This window comes from Pristiophorus japonicus, chromosome 1, assembly GCF_044704955.1.
Source record: "Pristiophorus japonicus isolate sPriJap1 chromosome 1, sPriJap1.hap1, whole genome shotgun sequence".
Taxonomy (NCBI): domain Eukaryota; kingdom Metazoa; phylum Chordata; class Chondrichthyes; family Pristiophoridae; genus Pristiophorus; species Pristiophorus japonicus.
In genome coordinates this window covers 343,906,057-343,930,906 of record NC_091977.1, presented here as the reverse complement: position 1 = coordinate 343,930,906, position 24,850 = coordinate 343,906,057, and the positions used below count along the sequence as shown (strand labels likewise).

The following is a 24,850-nucleotide window of genomic DNA, read 5'->3' as shown; positions in this document are numbered from 1 at the left end:
CCCCCCTCCCTCCCTCCCCCTCCTCTCCCACCTCCCCCCCCCCCTCTCTCTCTCCCTACCCCCCTCCCCCCCTCCCCCCCCCTTCTCTCTTCCCCCCTCCCCCCCTCTCTCTCTCCCCCCTCCCCCCTCCCCCCCCTTTCTCTCTCCCCCCCTCCCCCCCTCTCTCTCTCCCCCCTCCCCCCCCTCTCTCTCTCCCCCCTCCCCCCCCTCTCTCTCCCCCCTCCCCCCCTCTCTCTCTCTCTCTCTCTCTCTCCCCCCCACCCCTCTCCCCCACCCCCTCTCCCTCCTCCGCTCCCCCCTCTCCCTCCGCTCCCCCCCTCTCCCTCCGCTCCCCCCCTCTCCCTCCCTCCCCCCCTCTCCCGCTCAGCAGCACGAACGGCTGCAGAATTCTCCCCTAGCTGAAGCACTTTCACACAGGTAGGAAGATGGTTTATTTAATCTTTTCGAGGCTTATAAATGTTTATTCAGGTTGGATTTATTTGTATAATATTTGTACAAGTATAAATAAAGATTTATTGTCGAATTTAATGAGTTCACTTCCCCTCCACCTCGTTCTGGACGCCTAATTTGTAACCTGCGCCTGATTTTTTAATGTGTAGAACAGGTTTTTTCAGTTCTACAAAAATCTTCACTGGCTCCATTCTACTTTAGTTTGGAGTATATTTTCACTGTGGAAACTTTCAAATCAGGCGTCAGTGGCCGGACACGCCCCCTTTTGAAGAAAAAATTCTGTTCTAAACTAGAACTGTTCTACCTGACTAGAACTGCAGAAAAAAAAAATGTGGAGAATTGCGATTTCTAAAATAGTCCGTTCTCCACCAGTTGCTCCTAAAAATCAGGCGCGAATCATGTGGAAACTTGGGCCCATAGAGTGTATCCGGGATAGTTTCCTTGAACAGCACGTTGCGGAACCAACCAGGGAGCAGCCTACCTTAGATCTGGTACTGTGTAATAAGACAGGATTTATAAACAATCTCCGAGTAAAGGATCCTCTAGGAATAAGTGATCATAACATGGTTGAATTTCAAATTCAATTGGAGGGTGAGAAAGTTGGATCTCAAACCAGTGTCCTAAGCTTAAATAAAGGAGACCACAAAGTTACGAAGGCAGAGTTGGCTAAAGATCACTGGGAAAATAGATTAAAGTATGGGACGGTTGATGAGCAGTGGCAGACATTTAAGGAGATATTTCATAACTCGCAACAAAAATATATCCCAAATGAGAAGGGATGAAAGAGAAGGGATAACCATCCATGGCTAACTAACCAAATAAGGGATGGTATCAAATTGAAAATAATGGCATACAATGTGGCCAAGACTAGTGGGAGACCAGAAGATTAGGAAGCTTTTAAAAGCCAGCAAAAAACGACTAAAAAAAATGGAGGGAAGATAGATTATGAAAGCAAACTAGCACGAAATATAAAAACAGATAAGAAGAGTTTCCACAGGTACATAAAAAGGAAAAAAAAAGAGTGGCTAAAGTAAATGTTGGTCCCTTAGCAGATGAGACTGGGGAATTAATAATGGGGAACAGGGAAATGGCAGAGCCTTTGAACAAATATATTGTTTCGATCTTCATGGTAGAAGACACTAAAAACATCCCAATAGGGGATAATCAAGGGACCATAGGAAGGGAGGAACTTAATACAATCACTCAAGAAGTAGTACTCGGTAAAATAATGGGACTAAAGGCAGACGTCCCCTGGACCTGATGGCTTACATCCTAGGGTCTTAAAAGTGGCTGCAAGATAGTGGATGCATTGGTTGTAATCTACCAAAATTCCCTGGGTTCTGAGGCGGTCCCAGCAGATTGGAAAACCACAAATCTAACGCCCCGATTTAAAAAAGGAAGCAGGCAGAAAGCAGGAAAATATAGATCAGTTAGCCTAACATCGGTCATTGGGAAAATGTCGAAGTCCATTATTAAGGAAACAGTAGCAGGACATTTGGAAAAGCATGGTTCAATCAAGCAAGTCAACATGGTTTTATGCAGCGGAAATCATGTTTGACAAATTTGTTGGAGTTCTTTGGAGGATGTAATGAGCAGGGTGGATAAGGAGGAACCAGTGGATGTGGTGTATTTGGAAGGCATTCGATAAGGTGCCACATAAAAGGATACTGCACAAGATAAAAGTTCACGGGGATGGGGATAATATATTAGCATGGATAGAGGATTGGCTAACTAACAGAAAAGAGTGTCGGGATAAACGGGTAATTTTCCAATTGGCAAACAGTGACTAGTGGTGTGCCGCAGGGATTGGTGCTGGGGCCTCAACTATTTACAATCTATATGAATGACTTGGATGAAGGGACAGAGTGTAATGTAGCCAAGTTTGCTGATGATACAAAGATGGGTGAGAGAGCAAATTGTGAGGACACAATAAATCTGCAACGGGATATATAGACAGGCTAAGTGAGTGGGCAAAAATTTGGCAGATGGAGTATAATGTGGGAAAATGTGAGGTTATCCACTTTGGCAGAAATAATAGAAAAGCAAATTATAATTTCAATGGAGAAAAATTGCAAAGTGCTGCAGTACAGAGGAACTTGGGAGTCCTTGTGCATAAAAACACAAAGAGATAGTTTGCAGGTACAGCAAGTAATCAGGAAGGCAAATGGAATGGTGGCCTTTATTGCAATGGAGGTGGAGTATAAAAGCAGATAAGTTCTGCTACAACTGTACAGGGTATTGGGAAGGCCACACCTCGAGTACTGCGTAAAGTTTTGGTCTCCATATTTAAGGAAGGATATACTTGCATTGGCGACTTTTCAGAGAAGGTTCACGAGGTTGATTCCGGAGATGAGGGGGTTGACTTCTGAATATAGGTTGAGTAGGTTGGGCCTGTACTCATTGGAGTTCAGAAGAATGAGGTGATCTTGTCGAAACATATAAGATAATGAGGGGGCTCGACAAGGTGGATGCAGAGAGGATATTTCCACTCCTAGGGGCAACTAAAGCTAAGGGCATAGTCTCAGAATAAGGGGCCTCCCATTTAAAACTGACCACGGGGAGGAATTTCTTCTCAGAGGGTTGTAAATCTGTGGAATTCTCTGTCCTAAAGAGCTATGGAGGCTAGGTCATTGAATATATTTAAGGCGGATATAGACAGGTTTTTGAGCGATAAGGGAATAAAGGGTTTATGGGGAGCGGGCAGGGAAGTGGAGCTGAGTCCATGATCAGATCAGCCATGATCTTATTAAATGGCGGAGCAAGCTCGAGGGGCCAACTGGCCTACTTCTGCTCCTATTTCTTATGTTCTTATGTCAAGTGGCCCTCCGGTCCAAATAATTGGCCACCCAGAGTAAGAGCTTTATAAACCAACAAGCTACATTTGCACTGAAAGCATACACGGGTTACATATTTGACTGTGCAGCTGGCCGTTTCCATACACCTATCCATTGTTCCTTATTTTGAAAACTGATCTCAAGGCTACCTGTGTACGAGGCTATTCTCAAAATAATTCAGTGCTTAAAATGCTTCATCAGCCCCAGCACAGTCCAGACGCAACAGAAGTTCCAATTAGCATGAACACTGACCCAACCAACAGAAAGCCCACATAGTCCCCCAGCTACAGCAAGATTGAAATGAGGATCCCTCTATTATAACAGAAACAATATTGACCACAAAAATGATGGCAGATGAAACATGTTGCTCTATAAGCAGTGAGGGCATGTGCAATGTCTATAATCGTGCCATTATCTGGAGTCCTTGTGCTCCAAGATCCACTCCCGTGTCTAAGACGGCGCTGAGAACCACCTGTCGTCGTATTCTGGGAGAGGAAAGATGTAGCGCCATTCTCTTTGGCAAGTGCCATGGAGATGAGCAGCCATAACTCAACTCTAAAATGGATAGGGCACATTCCAGTACGCAATGCATTCTGGTTACGGACATCTGCCATTGGGGTCCAGAATCGTGAAACAGATCATTTTAAGATCGGGCCAGAGAATCGCTTTTGGGAATTGATAAATTGAATTTAGTGTGCATTTCCTGGCTGCAGTCTGGTCCATCTCTGACCCACAAGAAGTGAAAGTGACTAATGTGCAGCTCAAGCTCCAGTTCGTGTTCTGTTTCTGTCCCTGCGGGCCATATTTTGCCCACCATGGAGGGATTTGTAAACCAGGATAAGAATGTTGAAATCGATGCATTACTTAACCGGAGTCAATGTATGTCAGCGAGCACAGGGGTGATGGGTGAACAGGACTTGGTGCGAGTTAGGACATGGGCAGCCGAGTTTGGAACATTGAATATAATCTGTATGTACAAAGGTTGACTAGGGTTCTTTTTCATAAGCATCCACAGAACCCAAAGACTGAATTAATGTTTCGGGCACAGATGCTTCTTCAGAGGCCTGTTAAACCCAGGCCTCATCTGCCCCCTCTGGTGGAGTAAAAGATACCAGGATATTATTTTTTTTAAAGCAGAGGAGTTCTCCTGATGTCCCAGCCAACAATTATCCTTCAACTGGCATTGCTTATAAAAGTAGATCATCTCATTCTTCTTTGCCCCTGCCACAAACTCCGTTCCCCAGCCATTGACTCCAGCCCCGTCCCAAACATCTGTCTGAGGCTGAACCACACTGTTCATAGAAACATAGAAAATAGGTGCAGGAGCAGGCCATTCTGCCCTTCGAGCCTGCACCACCATTCAATAAGATCATGGTTGATCATTCCTTCAGTACCCCTTTCCTGCTTTCTCTCCATACCCTTTGATCCCCTTAGCCGTAAGGGCCATATCTAACTCCCTCTTGAATATATCCAATGAACTGGCATCAACAACTCTCTGCGGCAGGAAATTCCACAGGTTAACAACTCTGAGTGAAGAAGTTTCTCCTCATCTCAGTCCTAAATAGCCTACCCCTTATCCTAAGACTATGTCCCCCGGTTCTGGACTTCCCAAACATCGGGAACATTCTACCCGCATCTAACCTGTCCAGTCCCGTCAGAATCTTATATGTTTCTATGAGATCCCCTCTCATCCTCCTAAACTCCAATGTATAAAGGCCCAGTTGATCCAGTCTCTCCTCATATGTCAGTTCAGCCACCCCGGGGATCAGTCTGGTGAACCTTCGCTGCTCTCCCTCGATAGCAAGAACGTCCTTCCTCAGATTACGAAACCAAAACTGAACACAATATTCCAGGTGAGGCCTCACCAAGGCCCTGTACAACTGCAGAAAGACCTCCCTGCTCCTATACTCAAATCCCCTAGCTATAAAGGCCAACATACCATTTGCCTTCTTCACCGCCTGCTGTACCTGTATGCCAACTTTCAATGACTGATGAACCATGACACCCAGGTCTCGGTGCACCTCTCCTTTTCCTAATCTGCCAACATTCATATAATATTCTGTCTTCGTGTTTTTGCCCCCAAAGTGGATAACCTCACATTTATCCACATTATGCTGCATCTACTATGCACTTGCCCATTCACCTAACCTGTCCAAGTCACCCTGCAGCCTCTTAGTGTCCCCTTCACAGCTCACACCGCCACCCAACCTTAGTGTCGTATTGGACCCTGAAATGAGCTTCCAACTATATATCTGCTGCACAACTAAGACTGCCTATTTCCACCTCTCTCACCACCCATCTTGAGGTCATCCAAAACTCAGCTGCCCATGTCCTAACTCACACTAAGTCCCGTTCACCCATCACCCCTGTGTTCACTGACCTACATTGGCTCCCAGTTAAGCCATTCGGCCTAACTGTTCTATGTCGGTGTTTATGCTCTTTGATATCCGATGGCAAACTCCAAGAGACCATGGTTACCCACAATACATCACCAAACAAACTAATCCCCACCCCCTCTCCCCTATATGTCCTTTCTTTAAGAACATAAGACAATGCATGACCTCAAAGTACTATAAGAACATAACAACATAAGAATTAGGAACAGGAGTAGGCCATCTAGCCCCTCGAGCCTGCTCATCCATTCAAAAAGATCATGGCTGATCGGGCCGTGGACTCAGCTCCACTTACCCCACCTCCCCATAACCCTTAATTCCCTTATTGGTTAAAAATCTATCTATCTGTGATTTGAATACATTCAATGAGCTAGCCACAACTGCTTCCTTGGGCAGAGAATTCCACAGATTCACAACCCTCTGGGAGAAGAAATTCCTTCTCAACTCGGTTTTAAATTGGCTCCCCCGTATTTTGAGGCTGTGCCCCCTAGTTCTAGTCTCCCTGACCAGTGGAAACAACCTCTCTGCCTCTATCTTGTCTATCCCTTTCATTATTTTAAATGTTTCCATAAGATCACCCCTTATCCTTCTGAACTCCAACGAGTAAAGACTCAGTCTACTCAATCTATCATCATAAGGTAATCCCCTCATCTCCGGAATCAGCCTAGTGAATCGTCTCTGTACCCCCTCCAAGGCTAGTATATCCTTCCTTAAGTAAGGTGACCAAAACTGCACGCAGTTCGCCAGATGCGGCCTCACCAATACCCTGTACAGTTGCAGCAGGACCTCCCTGCTGTTGTACTCCATCCCTCTCGCAATGCAGGCCAACATTCCATTTGCCTTCCTGATTACCTGTTGCACCTGCAAACTAACTTTTTGGGAGATGGAGCACGCGGTGTCCACCGGTACGCTCGCGGCCTTCCGCGAGAGGTGGGCACCGGAGGGACTGGAGTGCATCATCACGCCCGGCAACCAAATTTTAATTTGATTTTACGTTTTAAAGTTTAATTTGTTTTAATTGCCGGTGTTTTTAGTGTCCCCTTCCCTTTTATAGGGGGCACTGGGGAAAAATTGTGATTTTAGTGCCCAAAAAAAAACAAAAAAAGGAAAAAAAGGGCCTTGTAAATGTCTGGTGTGTCACCCAGGTCGGGTGGCACGGTTTAATGTGTTTTGTTTTGCAGATAAACTCCAAAAAGAGTTTCATGCACAAGGCCCCCCAGGTCCCTCTGCACCGCAGCAGGTTGTAATTTCTCCCCATTCAAATAATATTCCCTTTTACTGTTTTTTTTCCCCCAAGGTGGATGACCTCACATTTTCCGATATTGTATTCCATCTGCCAAACCTTAGCCCATTTGCTTAACCTATCTAAATCTCTTTGCAGCCTCTCTGTGTCCTCTACACAACCCGCTTTCCCACTAATCTTTGTGTCATCTGCAAATTTTGTTTCACTACACTCTGTCCCCTCTTCCAGGTCATCTATGTATATTGTAAGGCTGGATCCCAAAAGTCACAAGCTTGCTCCCCACCTCAGTTCTCATACCCTGAATACCTTTGTCAATATTTGTTCCTCACCCTCTTAAAACTTGTAACATGTTCAATTTCCACTACCTCTCAGGATAGGCTACTCGATAATTCTATCACTCTGTGCACGAAGAAATTATCTCAACCGTTTTTCCAATCATATTGATAATTCTGAGTTCCACATCTGTTCCCTTGGAAGATCTTAAATACTCATCATCACCTCAGTCACTGTTCTTCTAATGTAAACATGTATAGTATGTTTAATCTTTCCTTGTAGCTCAGCCAATCCCACATGTCACACTAGATCAACTAAAAACAGAAACTGCTGGACATAGTCAGGGAGTTAGGCAGCATCTGTGACGAGAGAAACAAAGTTAATGTTTCAGGTCGATGACTTTTCGTCAGAACTGGCAAAGGTTTGAAGTGCAACAGGTTTTAAGCAAGTAAAGAAAAATATCCTTTTGTCATTTAATCACTGCTGCCTTCAACCCCATCACAGACCTTCCCTTTTGTTTGCCTACTCTGCTCTCACCCCCATTCTCTCTGTACTTGCTTAAATAAACCTGTTACATCTCAACATTTTCCAGTTCAGATGAAACATTATCGACCCAAAATGTTATCTGTCGAGAGTTGCTGTGTATTTTCAGTAATGTCTATTTTTATATCAGATTTCCAATATCCACAGTATTTTGCTTCTGTTTTCATCATATAAATTAAGTTGTCATTCCTTGAACTGATTCTAAAAATCGAGGATGCCCGCCAGCCAACAAAATGGTACACTGCCCAGGATCGTACATAAACTAAAAGTAGGTTCAAAACAGTACTTCTCACAAGCTATCACTGAACTGGGATTTGGGTTCCATGCCTTGTGCTTTACAAATCACTATTTCTATAAATGTCAATCTTTCTGGCACTGCATGAATAGATTTTTGCTACTCTTACAATGCAATACACATTTGGCATGCATACCACACTATCTGGTTACATTAGTGCCAAAACATGACAGAGTCAATTTTCTCCCCTCGCGATCACCTGAAACAAATTGTTTTGCACTACTTCTGCTCCACAAGTAAATATTTTTACCCCAGAAAAGCACACATCACAAGTACTCAATGCAAATGCAAGACTCTTTCTTCATCAATCTCTAGACGACTCCCCACTGCCCCACCCCTGCATCCCCAGCCAAAAGGCAGATAAGTGCAACACCACTGTCCATACTTTTCCAGAAAAACAAGAAAGCTAATCACAACCGAGAGCCTGCTAAATCAGTTGGAAACAGGTTAAAATGATTTACCGTACATACAAACAGGTGACAAAACAGGTCACAAAAGGCCCATCAATGCTCACCCTATTCGTGTACTGTTCTACAATAAAAATCAAAACCCTTGAAGGGTGTTTGTTCAATCCAGATTCACAGAAATGTTGAGAGTTTAGGAATGCGAAGATTAACTTCATTCAATGCCCAGTGAAAGTTCAGTAGAGACTTCTATCCTTCTCCAAAATGATCAGCAAGCATGGGTTAACTTCAACACAAGTTATGTCATGTATGACTACACCATCCAATTCTGTCTCTTCTCACCACCATTGACTAAAGGGTTGTTGCTGTATTTTCTAACTGCCCACTCAACATTAATTTTTGGATGACTCAACCTATGGTGTCATTTGTGTCCGCCATGGATCAGTGGTAGCACTCTTGTCTGAGTGAGAAGCTTGTGGTTTCATATTACAACAGTGACTGCACTCCAAAAGTACTTCATTGGCTGTAAAGCGCTTCGAGACGTCCGGTGGTCGTGAAAGGCGCTATATAAATCCAAGTCTTTCTTTCTTTCTTTCTTTCTATCCCACTCCAGACACCTGAACACAAAATCTAGGCTGACACTTCAGTACAATTTCAGAGAAAAGCAGGTGAGTTCTCCCGGTCTCCGGCCAATCTTTATCCTTCAACCAACATCAATAAAACAGATGATCTGGTCATATCACATTACTGTTGGCTGTCACATTTTCAACATTGACAACAGTGACTACATTTCAAAAGTATTTGATCCATTGTGAAGCGCTTTGGGATGGCCTAATGTCATGATAGGAGCTATAAAAGTTCAAGTTCTCCCCCAAATTCCCTCCTGCTTCCCCTCCTCCGTAAGACTCAGGATATATCATTGTGAAAGATGGTACGAAAGTGCAACTTGTACCTGTTAACTTCTTACATTTCAATATGAGTAAACCGAGGACAATTGTGTTTGGCTTTCAACAGTAGCATGCCTCGCCACCCATTCCATTGTGCTGCTCACAAACGGAGCCTGGTGGCACGCAATCTCAGTTTTTGTTTAACCTTTGTGTGAGCTGTTTAGCCTTTATTTATTCAGTCTGGTACCATAACTGCCTTCTTCCACTTGCAGAACATTGCCCACTTATACCCATACCACCACCTCCACTACTGAAACCGTAACCCACACTTTCATCATCTAAAAGGATGAATTTCTCAAATGCACTCCTTGCCAATCTCGACCTACACCCCTCACATATTCAGCTAACCCAGAATGCCACAGTCCAGATCCTCTCCTGAAGAATCCCCCAGCCTCATCCAGCTCCACTGTCTGCCTGTGACCCAGCCAATAAACGTCAAGATTCTCATTTTCAAATCAATTCAGACTACCTTTAGCCTTATTAAATAATATTGCCCAGCCTACCCCTGCCTTTCCAAAGAAAATTGTTTCCAACCACTCTGTCCATACCACATGCAAATCTTTTCCAAAGCCTACTTCTCTCTGCTTTGAGGGCCTCCTCAAAGCCTATCACTTGAACTTTGCCTTTGATTGCCAATCCCCTAACAACTTTCATAGCACCTGGTTGATACACACTTTACTCTTCTGATAAAGGTCTCGAGGGCATTCTATTTCATAAAGAGTGCTTGATAAAATTGAATTTGTTGGCTTGCTACAAATCCACAAATTCAGAACCACGACAATAGCCTCAACACCACCGCCCGCCCTCCCTTTCACATTTCAGTCTGGAGTGTACACATAAAATTAACAGCAACACAAAACTGGTTGTAATTAAAATGTAACTACTTCAGTTGGTTTAACTTGATTCCTTGAACAATCTTTACGTTCATGCAGCCAATGGAACCTCCATGCAACACTGTACTCAAGAGACAGAAGTACACTGTCCATCAGCAGAATAATAATGGGTTTAATTTTCCCCAATTATCTGCGCCGTTGTTTTGGCGTGCGCTGTTTTTTTGGGAGTAAATAAAAATCTCTAAGTTTCTCCAAAGTTTCTGCGCCAGTGTAATTCAGTTCGGTACGATTATTTTAGGTTCGTTTTTTTTTACGGCATAGGCAAAAAAAACAATGGTTGCGCCGATTTTTCAGATTTAATAAAGTTTGGCCAACTTACATTTTTCCTGGGACAGTGTATGTGACCACTCCTGAAAAACCTTCTGGGCACTTAAGAAAAAGCAGCGCATATTACAAAATCGGCACAAAAAGACCCCATTGTTTTTCGGCGAAGTTTGGGAGGGAGCGAAGAAAGCACAGAATACGCATAATTCTTTCAAAGTCAAACGGGAGACATTGGAAGTCGAATGCAATTAAATGTTTCCAACCCCCACCCCACCCCAGGCTTCTTTTGAAGCCAAGGTGGACAGTATTGAGGATGAAAACAGAGCTTTTAGAAATTGATAATTTATAGCCCAAGGGTTCTCATCTCTTATATAAGTGGCTGGCAGTTCAGTTTGGCATCCACACCGTCCACCACCCCACCGGGCTTCTTTTGAAGCTGAGCCAGTGTCCGGGCGAGGGAGCAATTTTGCCAGCCGACACTCCGACCCTCGAGCCCGGTGAGGAGACGTTCGGTGGTGGGGTGGTACTTTGAAAAAAATCAATAATGTAAGAATTGCATCAGACTTTGTTGCCCCAAATGTCTCCACTGAATATGCCTAGCTTCCCGTTCTAAGCAAGCCTATTGCACATGCGCAGGCCAGGGTGTGGTTTATACTAGGGCGTACACCTTGCAGAGAGAGAGGAGAGATGAGAGTGCTTTGTCCTGCTGTTTTGGGGTTGTTGCAAAGCTACAATTTAATTATGGGGGCAATGCCATACCTCGTGCAAGCCTTCTGCATGATGGTGCTGCGGAGAAGATTGATTAGGCAGCATCACCCAAGGAACCTCAGAGCATGTAGAATGATGGGCAGGAGGTCTTACCCACGTCGGATAGATCGAGGCAGGTGTGCATACCTGCAGACTGCGTGAGAAGGCTGCGTTTCCGCAAAGAAGTTGTAACCAAGATCTCAAAGTTGATAAAAGCAGACCTGCACCCTAGAAGCGTCAAGAGGACTGCTTTGTCAGTTGAAGTAAAGGTTACAGCTGCACTTGCATTTTATGCATCGAGATCATTCCAGGCCACAACTGGGGATGTGTGCGCCATTTCTCAACATGCAACACATATCTGCATTCGGCAGGTGACTGCTGCACTATATGCCCGGAGGAATGAATACATAAAGTTCCCCATGACCGCATAGGCAATGCGTGACAGGGCTGTGGGCTCCTCCAGGATTGCTGGCTTCTTCAAGGTACAGGGCTGCATTGATTGTACTCACATCGCCTTGCAAGCACCTTTGGAGGATTCCGAGATGTACAGGAACAGAAAAGGCTTTCACTCCATGAATGTGCCGCTCGTCTGACGACCTGCATCTGTTGTGCAAGCGCAATTTCGCTTGTCTTGTGACTAGTAGTTGCCTGCGACGGTTCGAGTTAAATACCAAATTACACACTCGACAAATGACAGTATCGTTAATGTTCGTTTAAAAGTACAAGACTCACCACTTCTACTCTATTTAACTCTGCAAACAAGGCGTTCCAAAAGGTGTTTCTTGCTGTTCAAAATACTCTGTTTAACTCAACACACTCTGTTACCCAATACGTCTCAGGTGATCAAACCGGTCCTGACACTGTTCCTTCAAGGGTCGCTCCCTGGTCCCTGCTTCTGTCGCGTGTTAGTCCCAGGTTCTCGCTCTTGACTGTCCAGTGTCCATTTTTATACCTTTTTTGTCACTTTGTTAGCCATATAGTTTGCTATTAATTGCCTGCTTGTTTCTACAAGATACAGAGACATCCTGCTGTTATCGCAACTTGTCGCTCGCCTCCAAAAGTTACCACCAAGTTGGGAGTCTCCCTTCCAGTGTGCGACCATTAATTTGATCTCTGGAATCTTTCTTATCACCCCCCTGCTGTGGCCACAGCTGGTCCTGTGATGGTGGGTAACTCCCTCCAATCCGTTGGTCTTCAATTTGTTATTCCAAGCCTGACCTTTTGTTCGGTCGTCAGCAATTGCTGGAACTTTGTTAATTGGCATTTAGCTTTATTATCCCGTGACTTTCCCTGATGGTTACTGTTGTGTATGGAGAAAGAGTCAGACTGAACACTGAGCTCAAAAGTAAGGTGTGACCTTAGTCTTTTATTGCAGGTCTCCAGAGTGCCTCTCGAAACTGAGGCCTCCCAAGGGATTATGGGATCCTTGGGACTCCAGGGGATGAGCTCTCTGGTGGCTGTACAGAGTAAATACAAGTATACATATCAAACAACATTTCCCCCCCCCCCCCAAAGTCAATAGTGTAACTATTTACAATGTGAGTCGATCTGGGGCCCTTCTTGCCCTGGTTGATCATCGTGGTGTGGAAGCTGATGTTGTTGAATCATTTGTTGGGCTCTCGCTAGACTGCTGTGCAGCTGGACTTGCTGGTGTGTTGGGCCCTGCTCGGCTGCTGTGGATGATGGGTTCTGCTTCATGGTCAACCGTGGTGCCAGTTGCCACTGGTGTGTATGTTGGGGGATCAAAAAAGGGAGGGTCCAAGGTGGGTTGCTCAGGATAATCCGTGAATCTGAGTTTGATTTGGTCCAAGTGTTTCTGGTGAATGAGTCCATTTGAAAGTTTGACCCGAAACATCCTGCTCCACTCTTTGGCCACGGCAATGCTGGGAAGCCACTTGGGACCTTGTCCATAATTTAACACAAATACAGGGTCATTGATTTCAATCGTGACACATTTGTGCTTTCATGTTACATTTTGTTGAAGCCGCCTGCTCTCTACCTGTAGATCCGGGTGAACTAACGTGAGCCTTGTCTTAAGTGCTCTTTTCATGAGTTCAGCAGGTGGGATCCCATTAAGTGAATGGGGTCTTGTGCGGTAGCTAAGCAGGACTCGGGATAGGCGAGTCCGCAGTGAGCCTCCAGTTAACCTCTTCAAGCCTTGCTTGATGGTTTGCACTGCTTTCTCTGCCTGACCATTGGACATTGGTTTAAACGGGGCAGATGTGCCATGTTTGATTCCGTTACGGGTCATGAATTCTTTGAACTCAGCACTGGTAAAACATGGCCCGTTGTCGCTCACCAGGACATCGGGTAGGCTGTGTGTGGCAAACATGGCCCGCAGGCTTTCAGTAGTAGCAGTGGACGTGCGAGCCAACATAATCTCACATTCAATCCACTTGGAGTACGCGTCTATAACCACAAGAAATATTTTACCCAAGAACGGGCCTGCATTGTCGACGTGTACCCTAGACCACCGTTTGGAGGGCCAAGACCATAAACTTAGTGGCGGCTTCCTGGGTACATTGCTTAACTGTGAGCATGTATTACATCTGTGAACACAGGACTCTAAGTCCGTATCGATACCGAGCCACCACACGTGGGATCTGGCTATTGCTTTCATCATTACGATGCCTGGGTGGGTACTGTGGAGGTCATTGATGGTGTTTCTGCCCTTCTTGGGGACCACTATTCGATTGCCCCACAGAAGGCAGTCGGCCTGTATCGATATTTCATCTTTGCGCCGCTGGAACAGCTTTATCTCTTCGTGCATTTCCACTGGGACACTGGACCAGCTCCCGAGAAGCACACAGCTTTTGACTAGAGATAATAAGAAGGGGCTCGGAGTTGTCCAGGCTTTGATCTGCTATGCAGTGACGGGTGATTGCTCACTCTCAAATGCTTCCATAACCATGGCTAGATTTGTGGGCTGCGCCATTTCCACCCACGTGGTGGGGGGCAATGGCAGCCTACTGAGAGCAGTTTTCTGTGCCTGGCCTGTGGCGGATGGCATAGTTGTATGTGGACAACATAAGCGCCCATCTCTGGATGCGGGCCAATGCGTTGGTATTTATCCTTTTACTCTCGGAGAACAGGGATATAAGTGGCTTATGGTCAGTTTCCAAATCGAATTTTAGCCCAAACAGGTATTGATGCATTTTCTTTACCCCATAGACACACGCATTTTCTTTACCCCATAGACACACGCTAATGCTTCTTTCTCAATCATGCTATCAGCTCTCTCAGCCTTAAGACAGACTCCTGGATGCATAAGCAACCGGTTGCAATTTCCCAAAATCATTAGCTTGTTGCAATACACACCAGACGCCATATGACGACGCATCACATGCTAGTACCAAACGCTTACATTGATCATACAACACAAGCAATTTGTTTGAGCGTAACAATTTTCTCACTTTTACAAAAGGCATTTTCTTGGATTTTGCCCCAAACCCATTCGTCCCCTTTTCGTAGCAAGACATGCAGTGGTTCTAACAGTGTGCTGAGACCCAGTAAGAAGTTACCAAAGGAGTCCCAGAAATGACCGCAGCTCCATTACGTTCTGTGGCCTCGGTACGTTCTTGACTGTCTCCCCCTTTGCGTTGCTGGGCCTGATGCCGCCCGCCGCAATCCTCCTTCCCAAGAACTCCACTTCAGGCGCCAGGAAAACGCACCGAGCGTTTTAACCTGAGCCCCATGGGGTTCAGTCGACTAAGAACCTCCTCCAGGTGCTGCAGATGCTCGACTGTGTTCCGACCCGTGACCAAGATGTATTCCTGGAAGACCACGGTGAGCGGGATAGACTTCAGTAAGCTTTCCATGTTTCTCTGGAATATCGCTGCCGCTGATCGGATTCCAAACAGGCATCTGTTATAAACAAAAAGACCTTTGTGCATGTTGATGCAGGTGAGGGCCTTCAATGATTCCTCCAGTTCCTGCGTCATGTAGGCTGAAGTCAGATCCAGCTTCGTGAACATCTCTCCTTCTGCCAGCGTTGCAGAGGTCGGCAGCCTTTGGTAGTGGGTATTGGTTCTGCAGGGAGAAACGATTGATATTGACTTTGTAATCGCCACAGATTCTGACGGTGCCATCTCCCTTGAGGACTGGGACAATAGGACTGGCCCACTCGTTGAACTCGATCGGGGAAATTATGTCCTCTCTTTGCAGCTGGTCTAGCTCAATCTCTACCCTCTCATCATGTACGGTACTGCTCTCACCTTGTGATGGATGGGTCGCACCCCTGGAATTAGATGGATCTGCACTTTTGTTATTTAGAATTTCCCGATGCCTGGTTCGAACAGCAAAGGAAATTTGTTTAAGACCTGGGCGCACGAAGTGTCGTCAGCAGGCGATAGCGCTCGGACGTCGTCCCAGTTCCAGCGTATCTTTCCCAGCCAGCTCCTGCCGAGCAGCGTGGGACCATCGCCCAGTACCACCCAGAGTGGTAGCTTGTGAACCGCTCCATTGTAGGAGACCTTTACGGTTGCACTGCCGATTACAGGAATGAGTTATTTCGTGTAAGTTCTTAGTATCGTGCGATCTGGAGTCAAGACCGGCCTTGAGACCTTATTGCACTACAACCTTTCGAAAGTCTTTTTGCCCATGATGGACTAGCTCGCGCCCGTGTCCAGCTGCATTGACACGGGGAGTCCATTTAGTTCAACATTCAGCATTATCAGGGGACAATTCATGGTGAATGTGTGCACCCCATGTACCTCTGCCTCCTCAATCTGAGGTCCTGGTTCATCGTGATCCTCCGTGGATTTGCCCTCCTCTGCAACATGGTGGTTTGCAGATTTAACAGGCTTTGCAGCTCGCCTACACACTCGTTGGAGGTGTCCCATTGTTGCACATCCCTTGCAAACGTACTCTTTGAATCGGCATGAATGGAAACGATGATCACCCCCGCAGCACCAATAAGGTGATAATGGCCTTGCATTCCTCACCCTTGAAGGGGGACTCAGATATCTGCAGACATGGAGCCGCAGGTATGTGTGACCTGCCCTGTACGTTACGATTCGAAAACAACATCACTTTGTTCACAGTACTTGTAGCAGCACTTGTGTGCTGAGAGATTTGCTTCGTATGGTCACTGGTGGCAATGAATGCCTGGGCTATTCACTATGGCCTTACTCAAGGTTGGGGTCTCTACAGTCAAATGTTTGCCAAGTATGGTTTCAGGGCCAATGCCCATACAAAAAAGTCTGAGTATGTGCTCCAACTGTCCTTCAAATTCACAATATCCTGCAAGGCGTCTTAGCTCGGCGACATAACTCGCCACTTCCTAGCCTTCAGACCTTTTGTAAGTGTAGAACCGGAACCTCGCCTTCAGAACGCTTTCCTTCGTGTTCAAATGCTCTCGGACCAGTGTGCACAAATCGTTGTACGATTTCTCCATGGGTTTCGCTGGAGTGAGCAGATTCTTCATGAGGCCATACACTGTTGCCGCACAGAGTGAGGAGGATCGCCCTTCGTTTGGCAGCATTCTCTTCCCCATCTAGCTCGTTGGCCACGAAGTATTGGTCGAGTCGCTCCACAAGTTTCCCAATCATCACCCTCCGAGAATTTCTCCAGGATGCCCACTGTTCTCTGCATCTTTGGGTTCGCTATCTGAATCTCGTCACCAGTTGTTGTGTATGGAGAAAGAGTCAGACTGAACACTGAGCTCAAAGTAAAGTCTGACCGTAGTCTTTTATTGCAGGTTTCCAGAGTGCCTCTCCAACCTGTGAAGCCTCCTTAAATACCTGTGCTCCCAAGTGATTATGGGATCTCTTGGGACTCCAGGGGATGAGCCCTCTGGTGGCTGCTCAGAGTAAATACAAGTATACATATATAACAGTTGCAACTCTACCTCATCCCTTATCTCATTGACCTTGAGGTTAACGCCTGCTTGTTTTTTGTGCAAGAGAGCTCGTTCGTTTTTTTTTTTAAAAAGACCCCAGGTCTGAACTAACGTCATCTTTTCTGGTATTTCCACACATCACATCATGGCAGTTGATGTGAGATACCCTGGGAGCACCCATGATGCGTTCATCCTACGCATGTGCGCTATATCTGCCATGTTTCAGCAGCAGCCAGAAGGGCAGATCCGGTTGCTGGGGAACTAAGGGTACAGTCTCGCCATCTGGCTCATGGCGCTCCTATGCGAAACCTGACGGAAGCTGAGCGGGAATACAATTTGTAGCACATTGTGATGCAACAGCATAATAAAGAGGGCCATTGGCATTTTGAAGCAGTGTTTTCGATGCCTGGACCATTCCAGAGGCTACTTGCAACACTCCCGAGATTGTCGGTCAGTTCACTGTTGTCTGCTGCATATCTTAGTCATCATGACGCAGCAGCAGCTGATAGTAGAAGACCCACCTAAGCTGAGAGTGACTGATGATGAGGTGGAAGATGCAGATGATGAGGACAAAGAAGCCTTGCAACTACTGGAACCCAGAGCACGACGGCGGGCTGTCGTGCACCTTTAGCGATTACTCGAGCCTTGTGCCAGCAGCTCATCTGTGAACACTTTGCTGCCTGAAGGCTCAGCGGCAACCATTCCAAATGGACCATGTTTACTGTTTGGACCAGTTCTGTAATGTTGTGTTGTGTTAATGGAACAAATAATCAAAATGATTCAGTTATAATTTAAAATATATTTTATTCAAAATTTTAACACTCGTTTGTACAGGTGCAGCGTCGGGAATCCGGAATCCTCGGGACCGAGGCCGTTCTGAATTCCAGGCTTTTCTGGACTATCGATCGTCTTTGACGTCACGAATCCGGCAACACCCAAGCCCAGGTTCGGGCATTTTCCAATTTCGGAACGTCATAAATGCTGGGGGGGGGGGCCCGCTGAGGAGCTGTTTGGCCGGGCCCGGCTGAGGTGGAGCTGCCTGGGCAGGCCCCGTAGCGGCAGAGGAGGTGGAGATGCCTGGGCGGGCCCCGTCGCCGCGGAGGTGGTGGTGCCGCCGGAGCGGGCCGGCAAGGAGGTCCTGAGGTAATGGCAGCAGCGGCGAGCGGGGCGAGACAACCGGTGGAGAAGCAAAGCCAGAGTTCGGGCAGTGGCAGGGCGCCGAGGTCGGCAGGACCGGATTCTGGAACGTTTTACGGATTCCAGACGACTCTGCAACCGATCGGTCTGGATTCCAGAACATTCCAGATTCCGGAACTGCAGATTTTCGACGCTGCACCTGCACTTAACTTGAAAAATATTCTTGCATCAAACTTTAAAGTATTCAGTTAAGATCACTTATAAACTTTTAAACTTGTAAATTTACATCAGTTACAAAAAACTTTTAAGTTGAAAACAGTTACAAAAGAAACAATGACAACAACAGCAAAGAAAGGATGCACCCATCTCTCCTCCACCTTATTCTAAGACCGCCTGCTGCGCTTGGTCTTGGTGACTCCACCCCCGCCTGCTGACGGTGACACAGCATTTCTCGGGTTGGTACAAAGCTTATTCTTTTGAGTATCTCGGTTAATGCGCAATTCTTGTTTGGTGGCATGGGCAGGCGGTAATGTGGAAGGCCCAGCTTGGGCCTCTTCAGTGGTTGGTCTGGGGATTGGAGTGGGAGTGGCAGTTGATTTCATCAATGACCGCGGGGTCGAGACGTGTTCCCTTATTGCAGCAATGAACTGCGACATTCCCTCCCTAATGTTCACCGACTGTGTATCAGCTACCTGCGACATTCCATCCCTAATATGCCTGGACAGTGTTCCCATTTCTCTCGACAGTCCTGATCCCTTATCACCCACCCCACCCGATTGTGTCCAAGAGTGATCGCGTAAAATCACTGCTCTCCCCACTCATTGCCATCATCTGAACCACATCTGTTACGTCCTGCATCTCAGGAGAGCGCTGCTGAGCTCCTCCTCTTCTTCTCACCCTGGGTGTAGCTCGCTGCACCCCACTTGGACCCGCAGCCTCGGACAATGTGAAACCATGAAATGTCCCAACACTTGCACCACTCAGTAAAGAGGCTGGCACCTTAAATGGGCGGCACCAGCGCCTCCTCCAGACTGAGTACAACAGTGAGGACTTCATCCCCACCACCCCCCGCCCCCTCATGCTCTTGGTCTGGAAAATGTTCTCTTCAGGCTCGTCCACGTCCGATTCTTCTTCTGCATCGGCTTCAGTCTAGTCAGGGTTGGCCTCAAGTTCTGCAAAATATAACAGAACAGAAAAATGGTTAGCAGCAGAGGAGGGGGCAGGGTGGCATGTGTAGGCTCACACAGCGCAGGCAGCAGGCTCATTTGAAGGAACACTATGAATAATAATACACTGCATCAACCGAAGCGTAGCTGATGGAAACATGCCCATTAACCGAAGCATGGCTAGCCCGTGCAATACTTAACATTTAGCAAAGCCAGACTGTGTAATTTGCAGGACTTACCCTCTCCCACGAGTGTGGGACTAGCTTGTGCAGTGGTGGTTGCTTTTCTCCAGGCAGGACCCATCAAAGCAGCGACCCTCTCTTCCAAGGGCGTCAGTGGGTGCAGATTTGCCAGGCCTCCTTCTGTTCGAGTTCTTTCCCTTTTGTTGTGTGCCATCTTCCTCTGCAAAGATAAAAATATAACTTTTTAGAGAGGGTGTCTTTCTGCTGGATGGGACATACAGATGGTCACATTTACGATTTCAATTCCAGTGAATAAATGAAAATATTACTCACTTCTTTATGCACTGGCCTCCAGAACACCGGGTGGTCACCATTGCACAGTAATCTTGTGAAAGTTGGTTCCAGCATTTCTTCGACCTCTGCTGGTGTCCAACTCGTGCCATCCTAATTACAGTAACCAGGGCCTCAGCTTCATCCTGTGAGAAATTCTTGGTCCTTGAGCAGCGTTGCATATTGCAGCTCCGATTTTTTTCCACTCAGAATTAAAGTTCTCACATACAACTGGCTCATTAAAAATGGCTGAATGTAGACCAGGTGGTGTACTGGGCATGCGCGCCCATACCAGTAACATATAAAAACATCATTTTTTTTCCCGCACATGTGCAGAAGGGGGGGTATCCTGTTTTTGGCGCATACATTAGGCTCTGCTATCCGCTCCCTCCCCCAACGCAAAAGGACAGGCTGCACGGCCCCAATTTCAAAAATTAGAACAGGGAAACGTTAACATTTTTTTTGCCGTGGTTGGGCCCCAAAAAACCAGGCTTAACTCTTCAAATACGCAAAAAAAAAACAGCATTGGGGAAAATGAGCCCATAGTTTGTCAAATTTTTATGACACTCCTGTGAAGCGCCTTGGGACGTTTTTCTACGTTTAAGGCGCTATACAAGCTGTTATGTAGCACTCGAGAATTAACAATTTGTGGGGTAGGTTGCAACGCCTGATACTTAGTCTTGATCACATGGCCACTGGTTTGTAGCTTTAACAGAAAGATGAGCAGAGGCAAAGAATGTGATTCCCAAAACACTGCTAAAAATTCCAGAATCAAAATGCAATAAAATAGGATTTGATGCAGTCATCATAAATTAGTAGCCTTGGTCTTCATTTCGGATACTGATTTCAGCAAATTAACCAGCACTTGATATTATGTAGCTCTTCCAAATAAGCTTTTCTTCCAAGCAAATGTTTGTATCCACCCGCTCAAATGTTTTCTCCTCTTCCAATTTCTCTCCCTCTCCACCAACCCATTTGTTCCTAGTCACTGGAGCAAATCCACAACTTCTCTACGGCCTCTGTCAATGCCTTTAAATCAGCCAGTATTATCACCCTGGATCACTTTTGGTCATCAGATTTTTCCTTCCTTCCTCTATAGGGAATCTGACCATTATCTGACTGTTTCCTTGATGACATGGCGGAGGTTGAGAATATACATGGCCTTCTTTGACCTCAAAGGCCTTTGACACCATCAACCGTGAGGGACTATGGAGCGTCCTCCTCCATTTCGGCTGCCCCCGAAAGTTTGTCATCCGCCTCCACCTACTCCATGATGACATACAAGCCATGATCCTGACCAACAGATCCACCACAGACCCAATCCACGTCCGGACCAGGGTCAAACAGGGCTGCATCATCGCACCAACGCTCTTCTCAATTTTCCCTGCTGCAATGCTCCATCTCACTCTCAACAAGCTCCCCATTAGAGTGGAACTAAATTATAGAACCAATGGGAACCTGTTCAACCTTCGTCGCCTCCAGGCTAGATCCAAGGTCGTCCCATCCTCTGTCATCGAACTACAGTACATGGATGTCGCTTGCGTCTGAGCACATTAAGAGGCCGAACTCCAAGCTATCGTCAATATCTTTACCGAGGCATACGAAAGCATGAACCTTACACGAAACATCTGGAAGACAAAGGTCCTCCACCAACTTGACCACGCCACACAGCACTGCCTGTTCCCCCTCCCCGGTCATCAAAATCCACGGTACAACGTGGACCATTTTCCATCCTTTGGGAGTCTACTATCAGCAAGGGCAGACATCGATGACAAGGTCCAACACTGCCTCCAGTGTGCCAGCGTAGCCTTCAGTCGTCTGAGGAAGAATGCGTTTGAAGACCAGAACCTCAAATCTGGCACCAAGCTTATGGCCTACAGGGCAGTGATACCCACCCTCCTATTTGGCTCAGAAACCTGGACTATATATACAGTAGACACATCAAAGCGCTGGAGAAGTACCACCAGCGCTGCCTCCGCAAGATCCTGCAAATCCACTGGGAGGATAGACACACCATCAGTGTTCTCGCTCAGGCCAACATCCCCAGCATCAAAGCACTGACCACACTCGACCAGTTCTGTTGGGCGGGCCACATCGTCCACATGCCCGACACGAGACTCCCTAAGCAAGCACTTCACTCTGAACTCCTACACGGCAAGCAAGCCCCAGGTGGGCAAAGGAAAGTTTCAAGGACACTCTCAAAGCCTCCTGGATAAAGTGCAACATCCTCTCCGGCACCTGGGAATCCCTGGCCCAAGACGGCCCAAAGTGGAGGAAGAGCATCTGGGAGGGTGCTGAGCAGCTCAGGTCTCGTCGCCGAGAGCATGCAGAAATCAAACGCAGACAGCGGAAGGAGCGTCCGGCAAACCAGACTCCCCACCCACCTTTTCCTTCAACCACTGCCCCACCTGTTAGAGACTAGAATTCCCACATTGGATTGTACAGTCACCTGAGAACTCGCTTTTAGGAGTGGAAGCAAGTCTTCCTCGTTTGAGGGACTGCCTATGATGATGATGATGATGATGATAATGATGGAGGAGGAGGAGAATTATAGTCAGGTCACAAGTCAGACAGTTCTGTATTATACTGTCTATAGCACAGCACACTGGAGCACGAGATTGTACTACATAGCCAAAAAGGACAGCAAATTAGTGTCCAGATCTTCACATTAACAGCATTCCAAACTAAAGTCTCAAAGATTTGATGCAGTTTCATTTTAAACCCCAAAATGTTACACACCTTGTGCAAAACTGGCAAAGCAAACAGAATATGAACTGTGTAACTGTGAAGATTTTCAGATAACAAGGTAATCACTTCAAATCACCAAAAAGTTGAGCACCAATCCATTACATTGACATGTATTTGTTACACTTGAAATATAGTCAGCAAATTTGTATTTGCCTTGCCTATTAAATATTGATATATTAGGTGGTGCATATAAAACGTAATTTGAAGGACCAATGTTTAAAGAAAACATTTAACATTTCTAGTTCTATGGTGTTAATAAAAATTACCCATTTAAAAAAAAAATCTGGCAATAGTCAAACACAAACCGTTGCTTGCTGTTAACCACCACCTCAAAACAAGGAATTCCAAGGAAAGCTCAAGATGCTGAGCTGGATTCTGCAATTACAGTTTAGCTGCTCACTTCGTTCTAAATTTGGACCGCAAGGTATCATTTTCCATCGACTCGCCAAGACGTGTCACTGTTATGAAATTAGTTAACCTGCAAAAACTTCCACGACACGATCAACAGTCTTTACTTTTATCTGTAACGACCGTTCACTTAACTTGCCAAATAATGTCGCATCTATACACACCAGAATAAAAAGAAACTTAGGCTCGCTCTTTGTTACAAAATAGCATTTTCTAACTATGGAAATAAAATCGCCCCGTTGTAGCTAAAAAACAACGAAGTTGTATAGTTGCATTAATGCCACAACAGTGACACAGACACGAGCATACTCCACTCCAGATAATGTGTGACACTTTGCAGGTTACAATATACTGCAGCAACTACACAACAGGGATACAAACATTTGTAGATTCCACTTTCCCAAAAGCGGCGCAACATTTTGCATGTTACTGGATACTGCAGCACAGCAGGGATATCGACACCAGGAAACTCAACTACCCCAGATACTTTGCAACTCGCAGCGTACTGGGTACTGCATCAAGTACATCAGTGAATTAAGCAATCTTACAGATTTCAACTCAGGCACTTGACTCATTCGCCCTCCCAAATGGATCATGGTGATGCCTCGGGTCCCAAGAGGCTTTCAGAGCCTCGCCCGTGCATCCTTCCTGAAATCTCTGCTTGCTATTGTCACACATTTTAACATGTTCTTGAAATGTATCCTTGCAAACCACCATTGTGGCAATCATAACAGCTCCCAAACGAGATCCCAACTGCTGCCACAAGTAAGCCCTGCCCCATAACAGCTGAGTTCCTTGGCAGGATCCTGCTGCAAAGTTCCGGAAGGATGTGGAGTCATGCACCACATGAAGCTTGAAAGGGGTGGTGGGGCGGTGTGCCGGGAGGATGAGCATTATTACTCGGCGGGGTGTAGGGCATCACTTCAGCAGCCTTGCTGCGCTCCGCCTCCATTTACCTTGAAGTTGCTGCTATTCACCCATCCTGTTAGCTCGTCCACGATGCCGTCCAGCGCCCGTTTCTGGTCGTGATCCACGTCCGTGGACCTCCTGGGGTCGCTCAGATAATCGATCAGTTCCTGGCCGACCTGCAGCCGCCGACTGACATCCCTCTGCGCCACCTGCTCCGAGAAGTAGTCCAAGCTGCATTCGGGCTCCATGTCTGCTCGGGCCGGGGTGGGGGGGTCTCACAAAGTTGCACCCTCCTCCCCACCACCTGCCTTGATTTCAGGCGACACTTTCCACCTCTTGCAGCCTCTAAAGAAAGCCGAGCTTGCGCGGGTGCCCGCTGCCTTAAACCACCAGCCCTGTTGCAATTCTCGGTCAAGTGGCGAGTCCTTCGCCCTGGTCCAGGCCTTTTACTCCTTCTAGCCTCCTCCTCCTCCCTCTTTGAGCAACTCGAGTCGCAGCAGCACTTCCTCACACCAGGCTCATACAATCCCTTTAAAAAAACCAATTTTCTCCCTTCAACTCTGCAATTCGCCCTTAAGACGAATTAAAAATAAAGCGGAGCAGACGCCGCTCCGACCAGTGACGAGCCCCGGCGTCTCATCCCCCTCCCCCGCTATGGGAACGTCCCCGTCCACCCGCCTCACGCAGCGCCGGTGTGCGCAGGCGCGCTAAAGCGCTGCTTCGACGCGACAATCGCCGCCCGTCGTGCGCGTGCTGGAGCTCGCGGCGTGTCTCCGTTTGAAAACAAACTCAGGAGAGGGAGAGGGGGTCCTGCGCAACGCAGAGCTGTCCAGCAGACTGCTTGT

The 24,850-nt window shown here is 46.7% G+C and overlaps 1 protein-coding gene across 5 annotated transcripts in view; it reads right to left on the bottom strand.

The window, feature by feature from the left end:
• LOC139273284 (CLIP-associating protein 2-like) overlaps positions 1–24,649 on the bottom strand; it is a 650,606-nt gene extending 625,957 nt beyond the window's left edge. For all 5 annotated transcript variants that reach the window (XM_070889996.1, XM_070889987.1, XM_070890014.1 and 2 more), the window contains exon 1: positions 24,053–24,649. In XM_070889996.1, coding sequence (XP_070746097.1) covers positions 24,053–24,253 — 201 coding nt within the window. In that variant the 5' untranslated portion in view covers positions 24,254–24,649. The remainder of the gene's footprint in view (positions 1–24,052) is intronic.
• Positions 24,650–24,850: the final 201 nt, after the last annotated feature.